Below are 15274 nucleotides of genomic sequence, written 5' to 3'. Positions count from 1 at the left end.
GACGAGCATGTCTGTCTCGTCACATTCCCGCCTTGGCGCCCTTCAATCGCCATATCGTGCCCGTCGAGCAAGTCGAGGAGAGCAGTTTAGTCCAGCTGTCCCCGCACCTGTGTTCTGGAACGGCCAGTGGTGCTACTGATGAGCATGACAACGGGGGGGATGTAATTGAGTCGCGTCAAGGCATCAGAGCCGAGGGTTCGGCATGCACGGGAGTGACAGGGCAGAGGGAGGGAGCAAGGTGGGCCGAGGTGGGGGGGGGGAGAGCCAAAAGTGGCGCCTTGCCTTGGACGTGATGCCTCAAACAGACTGCCTTCAGGGTGCAAAATCGCCCACTTGCGACATTGAGGAGCTTTCGACGAGCGACGAAGCCTTCGAGCGACCAGAAAAACACAAACCATCACTCAACTTGCAACAACTCCATCACACTCACCACCACCATCACAATGCGGCTGTCCTTGCTCGCCCTCACACTCCTTTCAAGCTGTGCGCTCGCGCAGAACGCGACGTCGGACGAGTCGTCGCACAACGCCTCGCCGACGCCAACAGAACACAACAACAACAATGCGACGACGTCGATCGCCGAGCCGACACGCACAGGCAACATCACCGACGCGCCGAGCTCGTCCGCGACCCCGGCCAACGACCGGCCCGGCACCGTCGCCGTCGGCGCCGGCCAGTCGTACGGCCAGGCGACAGCGACGGGCGGGCTCAACGCGACGTCGCCGCTCAACGGCACGATCGTGTCCAACATCACGTGGGAGCTGCCGTGCCAGGACATCAACGCGACCGTCAGCATCAACGGCACGGTCATCCCCATCGTCGGCACGTGCACGTGTATCCTCAACGGCACGGCCAGCTTCAACGGCACCGCGGTCGGCGGGAAATGTCCCGACGTGGCCCCGCTGCCGGGGTACGTGCTGCCCGGGTACAGTTGGGACAAGAACGCGACAAAGGTTACGAGCCCGACGAGCAACAGTGGATGTGAGTGCGCCGATGCGGCGTCGGCGCAGCCGGCGCCGTAGAGGGAGGCGAGCGGGCGTAATGGGCTGTGCAAGGCAGCTCTGTCGCCCGCCCCGCCGCGAAGCCATCCCCCTCCCCCCCGACCCCGCTGACACCCCCAGGGGTCGCCGGCACCCAGTCAACCGTCGAATGGACGTGGCCCGCCGACGGCAACCACACGCAGCTCGCGATCCGCCTCGCGCGCGTCAACACGAGCGCCGACGTCAGCTCAAACTTCTACGCCGTCGTCAACTCGTCCGATCTCAAGGCCACGCAGGGGATCACGCCGTTGTGAGTGTCGTGGACCGCGTGACAGGCACTGTATCCGAGATGGGCGGCTGGCGAGTTGGGCATCCTGTCGCCGGCCGGCCCATCACTCTGCAGTGCTCGCTTGCTCGCTTCTCTCACCGCCGCCCGCTACCCCGCCGCTGGCGCCCCGCACACAGCATCTAACACACCCAGCACGCCCCCCGGCTCAGGCTACTTTATCCGTATCCTCAACTACGCCAACCAGAGCAGTGAGTGGGCGGCGTGCGAGCACAGCCTGGATGTGGGCACCGCTAACCCCCGCCCGCAGTGGTGTACGCCTCGTCGCCCGAGTTCGAGATCAAGTCGGCTGGCTCAAAGCCCAGCGGCGCGGCGCGGGCCGCCGCGCCCGGCGCCCTCGCCATTGTCCTCGCCGTCGCCGCCTTGTTGTAGGCGCCCGCCCGCATGCGCTGCAGCAGTGCTACACACTTCTTGTCACTCCCCATGCCCGCCCTGCGCGCCGGCGCAATCTAGATCTTTTGTGCTGCCGGCCGCGCTGTGCGCGTACTCCGCCTTCGTTCTCTGCCGTGCAGATGTATCCTATTCACATCGTTGGTGTAATGTCCGTCGTCCGTCCTACAGTATTGTCCTCGGCCTCGGCGTGTACCTCGTGTCACCGCCCACCAGGCGTAATGTCCACCGGGGGGTGCACTTTACCAAACCCAACCCCGCGGTCGATAGGCTGGGCGAGGCGTCAGCTGATGATCATCCACACTCGACACCACTCACGTAAACGTAGCTCGCGTTCCCGTTGCCAGTCTCGCGATCATTCATCCCGAGCCAGATATTCGCGAGCCTAACCTCGGCCGTGACGTCGGTACCGTTCACGTCGCTGAACGTCAAAAAGTCGCGCACGTACGGCGGCGGGGCGGGATAGGACGCGACGACGCGCCGCCAGGGGTGCACGGCGAACCCGGACGCTGTGCGTGTCGTCCCGCCGACCGTGGAGCCGGCATAGATGAAGTCTTGTCCGGGGACGAGGGAGCGCGTCGTGCCGTCGGTGTACTGGGCGTGAGTGAGCGAGCGGCCGCTTGCGGCCGCGAGCTTGCGAGCTTGGACTTACAAGGTTGGTGATGAGTTCCGGCTGGCTGGCCAACAGCGCGAGCGTCTCCCCCCCGTCCTCGGGCGGCACGAAGATCGTGACGTTGCCCTCGTGTGCCCGCCAGAAGAGCAGCGCGGCGCAGATCGGCGCCAGGTCGGCGTGCGCGACGAGCAGGTCGCCCCACGCTGTGAGGTTGTTCGCGGCGTTGAACGTCGAGGCGCGGAGGGACGCGGCGTACGTTGAGCAGTCGGAGGGTGGGGTGGTCGTTGGTGCGCGGCACGAGCTGGAGGAGGGCGCGTCGCGCGCGATGGGCAGGACGTGGGCGCTCGCTAGCGCTGCGACGGCGAGGATGGTGAGTGCGCGTAGCATTGTGTGTAGGGAAGAGAGGGAAGAGGAGATCACGCGCGACCGCCTCGGTCTTAAGTAGCTTGCTTGGCCTGCGCGATCACTCAACTCGGCAGCCCTGACGCAATCAACGAGTGAGCAATCGCCCCCCCCCCCCCACCCCGGGCAGCCGCATCGTCGTGTCTCGCACCGCCGCAGCTCCCGTTCTCGACGTGAACTGCACAAGTCATGTGTCCATGCATGCGTCGTGTATGTGCACAGTGTCGAATGCACGCTCATGCATCCGCGCAACGATGGACACCGAGTCCCAGTCAGTCCGACTCGCGTGTTGACGTCTGTTGTGTCAGATTTAGTGTTTAGCTCAGGCGCGGCTCGGCGCCACTTAATTTAGAGGGTGGGGTGTGTTTGGCTCGCGTCGCACAGGCTTGGCGCGTTTCACAGGGTCAGGTGGTCGGTGGGTCAGCATGGCCAGTGGGCAGTCGAGCTGCCGCGGTTGAGAGCATGCCTGGGCATGCATGAGGAGCATGGGCGTGCATATGTATGGGCGGCTCGCTGTCGATTTTTATCAGTCCGTGCCTCTGCACCGCCTGCGAACGCGTTGCTCTTATCCATCCAGCCCACCGAGCCGAGATAAGCCGGGTGTGGCCTTCTGCCACTCTGGCTTCCATGCACCGCGTCGACCATGTTCCCGACCTGGGGCCAGCTCGCCGAATACAAGTGATTCAACACTGAACACGACTCTGCCTACCCGCGGCCCCTCGACCCGGCCGCCCAATCGGGGTTATAGCTCGGCGGCACGACATTCACCACCGCGCCGGCGTCCGTCTCCTGGTGCGTGATCTCGGGCCGCGAGAAGCCGTACTTGGTCGACGCGACGAGCGGGGGCGTGCCCGCGCCCGACTGGCTCGCGCCGGCCGAGTGGCTCGCGGGCGCGGAGGACGTCGACGTCAGCGGGGCAGTGAACGGCGTGAGGAGGGCGTGTTCCTCGCTTGCCGGCGGAGTGAGCTGGGCCGGGCGGCTGCGGGGGTTAGCGCCTCGCGAGGGCGCTTGGACTCGACTCACGTCGCTGACTGCGGGTTGTACTCGTACATGTCCGAGTCGAGGATATCTAGCGGCGAAGCCTTGGGCTTGCTGGCTTTCTTGCGACGGAGGAAGAAGACGAGCGCGGCGATAGCGAGCAGCGCAACCACGCCGCCGACGACACCGCCGACAATCGCGCCGATGTTGGTGCTGCTCTTCTTCTCGTCGGCCTTACCGCCGCCGTTGCCCCCGTTGGCATCTGCCGTGCCGTTCAGAGCGCTCCAAGTGCGCACCTGCGACACGTCGATCCACCAGTTGGCAAGCAGCGTCTTGAGCACGACGTCGTATTTCGTCGCTGGGTCGAGCGGGCCAGCCCAGAGGAGCACGTCCTGTCCGCGCCACAGGTTGTACTCTGACCCCCTCGTGCCGGTCGCCTCGGACGACAGCGCCGGCGTGAACGACACCTGGTAGTCGCCGTTCCAGCCCGACGTGCCCCCGTACAGCGCGAGGTAGGACGTGTTGGCGGGGACCGAGTAGGCGAGGGTTGCGTCTTGGCCCGTCGTGCCGACGTGGTCCCAGGCTGCGGCGTGAGCGGCCATTGCATAAAGCAAGTTACCCAAGTCGACACCCACACGTTCCCGCCCAGTCCCAGCGCCCAGCCCACGGCGTGCCGCCAGTCGACATGGCCGTGAACACGGGGTTGAGCGTCTTGTTCGCCCCGGTGACAGTCGACACCGTCGTGACGTTGACCTTGTCGCTCGTGATCCTGCGCCGGTCAGCCCCGCTCCACCACACACCCACCCCTCAGTCTGCAGCGCGGTGAGTATCGACGCAGAGTAAAAGTCGAGCGTGCCCGAGTTGACCGTAAGAATGGCCTGGTGCTGCGTGTACGGCAAGTTGGTAACGTTCACCAGCAGCCCGTTGGTGCCGGCAGAGTTGACAGGGAACCCGTCGACCTTGACGCTGAAGCCGGCGCTGTCGGTCGTGTTGCCGTAGAACACGACGCCTGTGCCGATAAACTTGAGCGCGACTGTGGCGCCGGAGTAAGAAGTGGTCCGCTTCGGCACGCCGGCGCCAAGCGTGCTGAAGGTGATGTTGGCGAGGGGCAGGTCGACGCCAGAGTACGACATGTCCCACCCGTCGGCCGGCGCGACCGAGTTGGCGCCCGTCGGCGCGTTCGCCGCGTCCGTGCCGCCCTGCGTGTCCGGCGTACGCGGCCCCACAGGGGAGAAGGCGAGCACGGGATCCGCGGCGGACACGGGGAAGGTGAGTGGCGTGAGGGACGTCTGGTTCGCGGCGGCACTGGCGGCCGTCGCGAGGACTAGGAGGGCGGCGCCGAGTACGAGCATTGTGTTGGCGTGAGTGAGTGACTGAGTGAGAGAAGGCGAAGAAGATGAGAGTTTGTGAACGTGGTAATGAGTGGTGACTCGCAGATGTGCAAGGCTGAGGCGGTGTGTCGCCGTGGGTGGGTCAAGACTTGGCCGAGGGCGGATAGATCGAAGCGAAGGCCGTCGAGGCGGGCGACGAGGGGAGGTAGCTGGAGATTGCTCCCTTGTCTGCTCGTCATGCTCCCTCTGCTCGATCAGCTCGAGTTCTACTCTACTTCTCGTGCTCCCAACCCCGTGCAGCAGCACCCCATTCCACTACCTGCCCACCGAGCACACCCCGCGCCGCATCGCCCAAGATCTCGACCTGAGATCTGACCAGCTCGCGGATCTGTGCTGCTTGAATACGCCGCTCCGCCACAAAAAGTCTTGGCAGCTGCTGCTTTGGGCCATGACAGCGGTTACTATCTATCCCCGCATATCCGCAGTGCAGCCGTGTGCAGTGAGCACACATGCATGACGACGACGACGACGACAGCAGCGACGAGAACATTGTGCAACTACTGCTTACCTGCTTACCTGCATGGCTAACGCCAAAAGTCGCATCGAGCTCGCCTTGCCTCGCCGGCTCGATCGCCCTGCACCTCGCAGATCTAGCCTGCCTTGGCGGAATGCGGGTGCCGCGACATCACGTCACGCAGTAGCGAGGCGCAGTCGCGGGGCGGCCTCGACTTGCGCTGTCTTCGGGCTCACACCCACCCACCCCGATACTTTCGGTCGCGAGATAAGTGGGTGCGTGCGGCATGGCCGCCCAGTGGACGCAGGGGCGGCGCGGCGAGTCGGCGCCGGTGCAGCGTCGTGTGTCTGTCACTCCGCACTGTGCGGCGAGGGTCGCGCGGGCATGCCGCTCACTCGACCGCTCGCCGCTCGCCGCGGCCCAACCGTCCACCCCCTCATCGCCGCCATTCCTCGTACCACCGTCACACTCGCGGGATCGCCGCCGGGATCCCCGACAACATCAACACACACAACCCCGTGCATATCTACAATGTACACTTTCGCTACAGTTGAGTGGTGCTGGTCGCCGCACCTCGCCAGGATAAACAAACAAACACACACAGCCTCATGCCGCGTCCACACACATCCCTGATGCTCGCTCGGGCATCATCACTCCTTGAAATCAAAGCCCAGGCCCGCGAGTACATCCGGTCCAAGCGGGAATCCGACCGTCGAGAACAGCTCGTCGAGGCTCTGGTTCTGCAGCTGGAAGCCGTCGTCGAGCGGGGGCGGCGCAGCAGTCACGAGCCCGGCCCACTTGTCACAGTACTCGTCGTACTCGCCCATCATGTTGAGCGGGAGCAGAGTCTGCAGGCTCGTCGAGGCGGTCGTGGGCACGTCGTCGGGCGTAATGCCGGCGTTGGCACTGGGCGTCGCGTTCGAGTTTGGCGTCGTGCTCGTCGTCCCGTTCGTCGTCGAGGGCAGGACCCACATTGGCGGCGGCGAACCCGGCTTCTGCTCCTCTAGCCTGGCCTTGAGGCCGGCTGCCAGGTTGTCAAACGCTCGCGTGAACCGCTTGATACCAGGCCAGTTGGCGCAGAACTTGGCCAGCGAGTCCTCGGCGGCGGCGACCTGCTCGAGGGCCGTCTGGCGCCACGCAATAAGCAGCAGGTTGGACGGGTCGCCCTCGCCCTCTAACAGCGTGTACACCAGCGTGACGCACATGCACACGAGCTGGCAGTACGACACGTAGTTTTCCACCTGCCGCTCCTCCTCCTGGCCCTCGCGGTACAGCTGGATGGCACGGTACGCGGCGCGTCTCAGCGTCGGCATCCGGTGTGGCGGCGTCGACGGGCACATGTTGGACGGGCGATACAGCCACACCAGGACAATGTTGTACCCCAGCTCAAAGTAGGCGTGCGGCTGGCCAGTCTTGGGGTTCTTCGCCATAGAGTGGTACCAGTTGTCGAGGTGGTTCCGGAGGCGCAGTAGCGTGGCCTCGGGGTCGGGTTGTGACTTGCCGTTGAGGTACACGTCATTGAGCACCATGCCCTGTAGCCGGCGAAGCATGGTGGCAGTGTGGAATAGCTCGGTCGAGTCCTGCGTTGTCAGCCATGTGGCATGTGGATGGTGGCGGTGGGAACCGACGGCACCCGAGGCGTGCGAACTACGCCTCTAGCGCCACGGGAAGGTGGCAACCAACTCACCATGTGCAAGTACAGCCGCTTGTGCCCGCCAGAGCAGCACAATTTCGGGAGGGACGTGTGCACCAGCTCGTCTGGGATGGACACGGGGCGGTTGAGTGTGAAGGAGACTGGGCCGTGAGCGATCGTCCCGGGGGTTAGTAACTCACGACAACGGTCCTGGCAGAAGATCGACCAGAAGATCTTGCGCCGCTTGTTGAGCTCCTTCTCGGGCAGGCTGGGGTCGTCGCGGTTAAGGCCGTACTCGAGGGCCAGGTCGGCGGCGATACCGATGATCTGCGTGGGGTTCATGCGCGCAAAGTCGGAGAACGTGTAGGCCGAATAGAGGACGATGCCGGAGATGCAAGTCTGGGCTGGGTGAGCTTGTGTTGCTTGCCGGCTATATCACCTACCAAGGGATCAGCACGCATCAAGGCCGGCAGATGGCGCAGCGCAAACGCGACCAACAGCCCCGTGTCCGTCCGTGGGCGGTTGGTCCGCGTCTCGATCTGCCCACACCCGATCGCGAACATGATGAACAGCTGGAAGATGCGGATATCCGGCGTGCCGTCGCCGTTGCGGTTGTACGGCGCGCCGGCCCCAGACGTGGGGTAGACGGTCTCGTACAAATCCTCAAGGCTACCATCAGCTTCTTAATCCTCTCCCACCACCCACTCCTTGTTGATCACGTCCTGGTCGTACGTCGGGTAGAAGGGGTTCGTGGCCTCAAAGTACATCTTGATGAGCTGGCGCGCGAGCGCCTTCGACGGCCAGATGGCACACGTCGTCGTCGGCGCGCGCAGGCTCTCGCTGCCCCCCAGCAAGGCGTCCTCGACATCCTCGTCGGCACACGTGCCGAGCTGCTCGTGGATGCGCGCGCGGAGGCCGCCCGAGTCGCCCTGCGCGAGCGGGGTGACGAAGATGCGCTTGACGATGCGCTCGGCGAGCGTGTGCTCGTCGCCTGCGGCCGAGGTCGGCGGGGACGGCAGGCATGCCGCGCTAGAGGCGCCGCAGCTGCCCGCGACGGCGTGCTTGGACAGCGTTTCGGCGGGCGGGACCACCCCGCCCTCGTAGTCGGCCAGCCGCTCCCTCAGCCGTCTGTTCTCGTCGGATAGCCCAGAGAGGATGTTACTGATCGTCAGCGGGGCCCGTGAGGATACGGAACACGGATCACACTCACTACAGCCGAGCCGTGTCGGCATTCCCGCCGTCGTACACGCACTCGGACCGAGACCGGACGCAGCCCTCGCATGCGGGTACGGCGCGGTTACACTGCCAAGTGAAGTGTCAGTTTAGTCCATCGACCGGGGATGCCGGCGATCCGACAGACGCGTCGGCTACGTAGAGTAAGGGTGGGGTGTGGTGGGTGGTGTGCGGCGGCCCGAGACCGCGCGCCAAAGGGCCAGTCCCGGCCGGCACGGAAAGACAGCACACATGCCCAGGGACACGCCACCGAAACCTCGACGCCGACACGCACCTTCTTCTTGCGCTGGTAGCACCGCTGGCACGCCGTCGAGGCAATGTTGGGCGTGCCGCCCTTCTTTGGCTCCTTCTTGTCGCTCGCGGGCATGTGCGCGGGCTCGGAGTGGTGTTGTTGTTGTTGTTATCGGTGCAGCAGTGTGGACGGACAGGCTTGGCGGGCGAGGACCGACAATGTAATGCTGCGAGTGAAGGGCAAGACGCAAAGTAGAGATAGGGATGTGATGGAGCAGGACGAGTGGCCACTGTGCAGGTGGAGCGTCGCATTTCTTGGCTGTCGGACGGGGTCCGACAGGTATCTCGGTCATCGCAGTGGGCTTTGGGGCCCCGCACTAAACCAGATCCGAGTGCGGCTACTGCGGCGACAAGGAATAAATTGGGAATTAGCTTCGTGTTGTGCGGCTCGACTCGACGGACTCGCGGCACGTCAAGGCTACAATACATGCATGTTTGTTGCTCAATGTACACTGTAAAAACCCAAGATGACTATGCAAGTAAGTAATGGAACGAGAAAGGGATTATGAAGATTGCTGGTTGAGGCCTGCCTTGTGCTTGGCCATTGTGTCTTGGATTGTCTCGAGCAAAGCTGGGAGGCGGTATGGCTTGATGACCACTGTGGTGACGACGTGTTAGCGTGCGTGGCGCGGGAAAATGGGTACGCGGTCGACTAATCTGACTCCTGGGCCAAGACACACGACCCACTCGACGACCAGTCGACTCGACTCGCGTCAACCGCGCGCTTAACTCACCTCGATCAAAGCCTGCCGCCATCGCCTGGTCGATCTGCCCGCCACGCGCGTTGCCAGTGAGCGCGATCACTAGGCGGCGTGGTACGCTCGACGCCTTCTCGAGCGAGCGCAGGCGCGCGACTGCCGTGATCCCGTCCATGACGGGCATCTCGACGTCCATGAGAATAACGTCGTATGGCGTCGCAGCGCTCTCAGACGCCGCGATCAGGTCGAGCGCCTTTTGGCCGTTGCTCGCGACGTCGCATTCGAGCCCGGCCTTGATCATCTGCCGCTTCAGGACGGTCTGGTTGATGATGTTGTCCTCGACTACGAGGATGCGCCTCGGGAGCAGCGCGAGATCCGGCATATCCCGCTCCTTGATTGGCGTGAGGAGCGGCGACTGCGACTGCAGCGGTAACATGTTGGCCGTGTGTGTCTTGATGTAGAACCGGAAGGTGGTGCCGTGCGCGACCTTGCTCTCAACAGAGATGTCGCCGGCGAGTAGTTGTGTGAGTTCTGTTCCGTCAGCCAGCGTCGCGCGATCAGTTACTCACTCCTGCAGATGAACAGGCCGAGACCAGAGCCACCGTACTGAGTGTGGATCCGGTTGTTACCCTGCTGGAAGCGCTGGAAGAGCAGCTTCTGCTCGTCGGGGGTCATGCCTGGGCCAGTGTCACTGACACTGACGTAGAGGTAGACTGGCGTGTTGTCGGGCGGCACGGCCTTGTGGAGTGGTGCCGTGGCCGAGGGCGAGGTGGGAAGGGCACACGATCCGCCAGCGGGAGGATCCCAAGCAAGGTCGTACCGCACGGTGATGTTGCGTACCGCCGCGCGCGACGTAAACCTCATGGCGTTGGTCACGAGGTTGGTGACGACCTGGCCAAACCGCACAGGGTCGGTCTTGACGGCACGAACACCCATGGTCCTGAACATGTCGCCAAAGTCGAGCGACAAGGAGATGCGGTTCATCTTGGCCTCGGACGCAAACACCGACAACAGCCTGTGCGCTTGCTTGGCAACGTCGACGTCGACCTCGTGAACCGACAGCATGTCGAGCTGGATGCGCGCGAGCGAGAGCACGTCGCCGGCAATCCGCTCCTGTACCAGGCCACACTGGTAAATGCTCTCCAGCGCCTCCAGGTCCTGTGCGAGCTCGGCGAGGAGGGTCGGAGGCGGGACAAAGCCCGATGGTCCAACACGAGCGAGCTGGTCCCTCAGAGAAGCGAGGTTCTCCTTGACTAGCGACGAGCACTGCAGAATCGCCGATACTGGGGTGCGGATTTCGTGCGATGTCAAGTCAACGAGCAGCTCCTGCTGCCGCTTCGACTCTTCCGCCTCGATTCGCCGACGCTCCGCCTCGTGCAACCTCTCCTCCGAGTCCGTGACGTCCGAGAAGCAAGCCAGCATGCCTGTGAGGCCCGGTTCCACAAGGTCAAGCCGCACAACGACCGCCGACATGCACCGGCCTGTCGCCCAGCGATAGTTGATGACCGTCGTCGGCTGGTTGCCCTCGGCGATCTGCTTCCATTCGCGCTGGGCACGCTCGCGGTCTCTTGGGTCGATGCGCGCGAGCCATGAATCGCCGTCCGAAGTCAGGTCGGCGTGGGACAGACCCGCGGGGCCCAAGTAGGCCTCGTTGCAGTACAGCATCTCCTCGTAGTTGGCCAGCCGGAGAATGCCGCTGGGACAGTAGTCGGCCAGAATGCGGTACTCCTTCTCGCGCTGCATGAACTTGAACTCGAGCTCAGCCCGCTTCTTGCCCATTTGCATGTGGAGGTGGACGCGGGCGAGCAGCTCGCGCGGCTTGAACGGCTTGAGGATGTAGTCCTCAGCGCCGGCGACAAGCGCTGTCGCCTGGTCCTCCTCTTCGTTGGTGGTAGCGAGGAAGACGAACGGGATGAGGCGCGTCCGCCCGTCGGAGCGGACGGCAAGTAAGAGGTCCTGGCCTGAGATTTTGGGGATGGTGCGGTCAGCCAGGATGAGGTTCGGCTTGCATGTCGTAGCCAGTTCTAGAGCCTGGGCGCCGTCTTCGGCCTCAAAGACCTGACAGAATGGGCTGAACAGGGAGCGAAGGTAGGCGCGAATGTCCGAGTTGCTATCGACGACGAGGATCCTGTCGGTGCGCTCAAACAGCAGCGCGTCGGTCCAGCCACCAGACATTGAGCCATTTGCTGACTCTTCGTCTGCGCTGCCGGTCGACCACTGCAGCGCGTCGTTGGCCAACCGGTCACTGTATCCGCCCAGTGTGATGGTTCCCTCGCCATCGTGTTCGTGGAACGTCGGGAAGCGCACGGTGAACGTCGACCCTGGGAACGACGCCGTCGTGAGCTTGGTGAACACGGGCTCGCTCTCCGCGTCGCTCCGCACCACCATCCGACGGCGGGGGTAGACGCTCTCGATCGCAAGCTCGCCTCCATGCAGGCGCACAATCTCGCGTGCGAGTGCGAGGCCTAGCTCGGTGCCAGCGCCTGTAGTATCGACCGCCTGGAAACCGCGAGACAGAACCTCGAGGTACGCGCGGGGCATTGGCGTCCCGGCATACGCGATATTGATGACGGCCCAATGATCACCTTCGACTTGTTCGGATGACAGGCGGACAGTAACTGGCCCTGTTGTTGTCGACTGGAGCGCATGGCTCATAAAGTTTGAGATGACCGTCTCGAAGAGGCCCGGGTCAAACACCACTTTGGACACGGACTCGTCGTCGATTGTGACATGGAGGTCGAGCGCGCGCGAGTTGAGTACCGGGCGGAAGATGTCGGCGATGTCGCGCACAAACGCCGCGAGGTCGCCGCTGACGAAGCGCGGCTCCAGCTGGCCAGACTCGAGCCGAGTAAACTGCAATAGCGAGTCGACGAGCTGCTCGAGTCTCCCTACATGGCGCTGGGCCAACTTCAAGCGGCTTGTTTGCAACGGAGTCAGCGTCGTCTGGACCACCTCGTCAATCGGGGCCGAGATGAGCGTCAGTGGTGTTCGGAAGGCGTTCGCCGCGCCCTGGATGAGGCTGGTTCGCGCCGCCTCGAGCTTGTCCCGCTCTATTCTGCGCGCCGTCTCGGCCTCGAGCACGCGCACCGAGTCGAGCTGGATCGTCAGGCCCTGCCGGAACTGGTGCAGCCAGTCGAGGTAGTCGTCGTCTATTGGGCGGCGGAGGTTAACGCCGATGATGATCACGGCGGGGGCGACGTCGTCCTCGGTCGGCGTGGACGCCGTGACGAGGGGCACGACGATCGCGCGGTCTGGCAGCTCGTCCCACGCGCGGACGGGGTATCCCTTGATGAGGCCCGAGCAGTCGTCCACAACCACACACCGGCCGGTCGACAGTGCCAGCTGGATCGGCCACGCGTCCGTGTCGTAGCTCGTCACGAGATCGGGCCCGCCCGTCGAGATGGCGGACGATGCCGTCTCGGACGTCAGGTGATCGGCGGAGAGCGCAGAGCTGCCAAACCGCGAGAGGAACGACTTGCCCTTGTGCTTTGGGAGCACGTACTCGAGCTTCTGCGGCGTCGACGCGTGGTGGGCAGGTACGCCGAGCGTCGACTGGAGATTCAGCTCGACCTCGACGTCTGCGCTCGGTGCGCGCGGGCGCCCGCCGCGTGGTTTTGTCGGCTTGACGCTGTATGCGATGGCGAATGGCACATCGTGCGCATTGTGCTCCAGCAGCGCCGTCAGGCTGGAGAAGAACTCGGCCGAGGTGCGCAGCGTCGCGAGGCCCGACATGACCTCGCGCGCCGTGTTGCGCCGGCGCGTCGCGAGCACGCGGGACGTGACGCTCGTGAACGCGCCCCAGATGCCAAACACCCGCCCGTGGTCCTCGAGCGGCATGTTGTCCCAGCTCAGATACTCCTCGATCAGCCTCCCCCGGTCGTCGTGCGCATATAGCAGCAGCTTGTCCGTGACGTGGATCGTCTCGCCGGCCAGCACACGATCGCAGTCCTCGTCCATTGCTGATCGGATCGCGTATGGCAGGTCCTTGTGTTGCCGGCCGATCATGAACGGGTGTCTGAAGCCGATAGGCGAGAACGCGTCGTTGCTGCGCGGGTTAGTGCGCACCGGTCACGGGCTACCCACTAAATCGAGTACAGCTCGGACGTCTCCGTCCCGAGCTTGAGGACAATCTGGCTCTCGTGGCTGAACATGAGCTCGAGGGCGGTGACCGCGCCAGCTGGCCACTCGTCCAGCGGGCCCAGGCTGGTGCGCGACCAGTCGACCTGCTCGAACAGCTCGCGGCAGTTGAGCGGGTTGGATGATTTCCGGAGGAGGGGCGGCGGGGCGTCCCCTGCGGCCGGCGCAAAGGGGGGCACCATGCGCGGCCATGCGAGGTCGCGCACCATGTTGACTGCTGGTCTAGGGCTTGGCGCGGGCGCGAACTGCTGTCCGAGCAGCGCGTAGGTGTCGTCGTCGCCTGCCGCGCAGCGGGCGAGCTGGAGCGTCGCGCCGCGGGCCGAGACCTGGAACGGCTTGTCGTCCCCGCTCTGGAGCCAAGCAGCGATGCGCGACAGGTCGAACGGGGAGACGCCAGCAGCGGTCCACTGCGCATTGGCCCAGGTGACGTCGAGTGCATGCCCGCCGCGCGCGCTAGTGACGGTCGGCACGGGCGTCAGCGGCGCCGAGGTGCCCGCGCGCGGGTGCGGAGGCGGGACGTTGATGGTGAGCGCGTGCGCGCGCCGCTCGAGGCTGAACTCTGCGCCGGGGGACACTAGGCGTGGGCGGGCCGGCGGCGATGATGGCGATGGGCCGCCGAGTGGTGTCTCGGGCGGCGACGAGTGGGCGGGCTCGTCGCGCCGTATCCGAACGACTGCTGCGGGGTAGGGATATGACTGGGTGCGTGGGTCAGCTAGCTAGCTCGTGCGACGGGCTGCAGGCGACTCACGTCGAGGAGGGCCAGCGGCGGCGGGGCGTTGGCGTCCGGCGAGCCCATGGCGTCGCGGTGTGTGTGTTGGCGATGTGATGGTGAGGAAGAGAGACAGAAAGAGTGATTGACACGAGTGTGAGTGATTGATCGCCGAGGTCGTTGTCGTCGTCGTCGCTCGCTCGCTGTCCTTGTGCCCGCTCGTCGCTCGTCGTTGCCGTCGTTGGTGGCTGAGGTGCACTCGAAGTCCCGCTGATCTTGTTGCCGCGACGCCGCGACGCCGCCATTCACTTCACCCTCGGTAGTGACTCGTCGTTTGTCAGGATCAAGTCGGATTCGGGTCTTTGGTCGTCGTTATCCTTGGTTGGTCGAGGTGAGTGATCGTGCTTGTGCATATACAGCGTGCACTGCTGCAGCACCTCTGCACCTCTTGCCCTCCTCTGTATTGTTGTCTAACAAAGCGGCAAGGCGTTCAGGAAAAAGTTGCAAGTAAAACGCCGCAGTACAGCCACCAAGGCAGCTCAACCTCGACCGTGTGCCGCCGGCGACCGTCACAACCTCGTTTGGAATGGGATCACGTAGGCTATTTAATAAAGTGCCACTGACGCTCTCTTAACACGGCACGCAACAGGGCAAGCAAGGCAAGGACACCAAGGACGACGAGGGCCTCCTGACTGTCATCTCCTGAGGATGACAGGTCAGAGTGACAGGCTGATTCCTGACTATACACTGAACATGTCCCACTACTCCCTGGTGGACTGCGGTGCATCAACAACAGGTCAGTCACTCCCGTAACTTGTCGTACATGCATCGACACATCCCTCAACTGCAGCCATCCAAATTCTTCACTTCGCTTCGCTGGGTGGGTCGGCTAACAGCTGCGGCGTTCAATCATCCATCATAGCCGCGGCAAGACGCGCAGCATTCGCAGACAATATGCGGAGATCTCGGACACGACACGGAGCAACCATGCGGTGGTCATCATGTCTCACCATGACTGA

The 15274-nt window shown here is 64.0% G+C and overlaps 5 protein-coding genes across 5 annotated transcripts; 1 reads left to right on the top strand and 4 right to left on the bottom strand.

Annotated features, from left to right (window-relative positions):
* Window positions 1-398: 398 nt before the first annotated feature.
* Window positions 399-1835, top strand: LOC62_07G008975 (uncharacterized protein). Its single transcript, XM_062775518.1, has 4 exons — window positions 399-981; window positions 1122-1290; window positions 1462-1517; window positions 1577-1835. The coding sequence occupies exons 1-4, from the start codon at window positions 444-446 to the stop codon at window positions 1696-1698; spliced, it is 885 nt and encodes a 294-aa protein (XP_062631502.1). The 5' UTR covers window positions 399-443; the 3' UTR covers window positions 1699-1835.
* Window positions 1836-2010: 175 nt separating this feature from the next.
* Window positions 2011-2716, bottom strand: LOC62_07G008974 (uncharacterized protein; the record flags this gene model as incomplete). Its single annotated transcript, XM_062775517.1, has 2 exons — window positions 2011-2310; window positions 2369-2716. The coding sequence occupies 2 exons, from the start codon at window positions 2714-2716 to the stop codon at window positions 2011-2013; spliced, it is 648 nt and encodes a 215-aa protein (XP_062631501.1).
* Window positions 2717-3436: 720 nt separating this feature from the next.
* Window positions 3437-5061, bottom strand: LOC62_07G008973 (uncharacterized protein; the record flags this gene model as incomplete). Its single annotated transcript, XM_062775516.1, has 4 exons — window positions 3437-3710; window positions 3755-4292; window positions 4345-4478; window positions 4514-5061. The coding sequence occupies 4 exons, from the start codon at window positions 5059-5061 to the stop codon at window positions 3437-3439; spliced, it is 1494 nt and encodes a 497-aa protein (XP_062631500.1).
* A 998-nt stretch (window positions 5062-6059) lies between these two features.
* STB5_4 (Protein STB5) lies at window positions 6060-8924 on the bottom strand. The gene is made up of 7 exons (XM_062775515.1): window positions 8695-8924; window positions 8398-8489; window positions 7893-8348; window positions 7631-7856; window positions 7388-7586; window positions 7242-7348; window positions 6060-7134 (listed from the first exon to the last, which is right to left on the bottom strand). The coding sequence occupies exons 1-7, from the start codon at window positions 8785-8787 to the stop codon at window positions 6205-6207; spliced, it is 2103 nt and encodes a 700-aa protein (XP_062631499.1). The 5' UTR covers window positions 8788-8924; the 3' UTR covers window positions 6060-6204.
* A 223-nt stretch (window positions 8925-9147) lies between these two features.
* tmoS_4 (Sensor histidine kinase TmoS) lies at window positions 9148-14584 on the bottom strand. The gene is made up of 5 exons (XM_062775514.1): window positions 14295-14584; window positions 13493-14241; window positions 9979-13454; window positions 9446-9940; window positions 9148-9309 (listed from the first exon to the last, which is right to left on the bottom strand). The coding sequence occupies exons 1-5, from the start codon at window positions 14340-14342 to the stop codon at window positions 9215-9217; spliced, it is 4863 nt and encodes a 1620-aa protein (XP_062631498.1). The 5' UTR covers window positions 14343-14584; the 3' UTR covers window positions 9148-9214.
* Window positions 14585-15274: the final 690 nt, after the last annotated feature.

This window comes from Vanrija pseudolonga, chromosome 7, assembly GCF_020906515.1.
Source record: "Vanrija pseudolonga chromosome 7, complete sequence".
Classification (NCBI taxonomy): domain Eukaryota; kingdom Fungi; phylum Basidiomycota; class Tremellomycetes; order Trichosporonales; family Trichosporonaceae; genus Vanrija; species Vanrija pseudolonga.
Note: the sequence above shows the minus strand (reverse complement) of the source record. Positions and strands in the feature narration are given on the sequence as shown.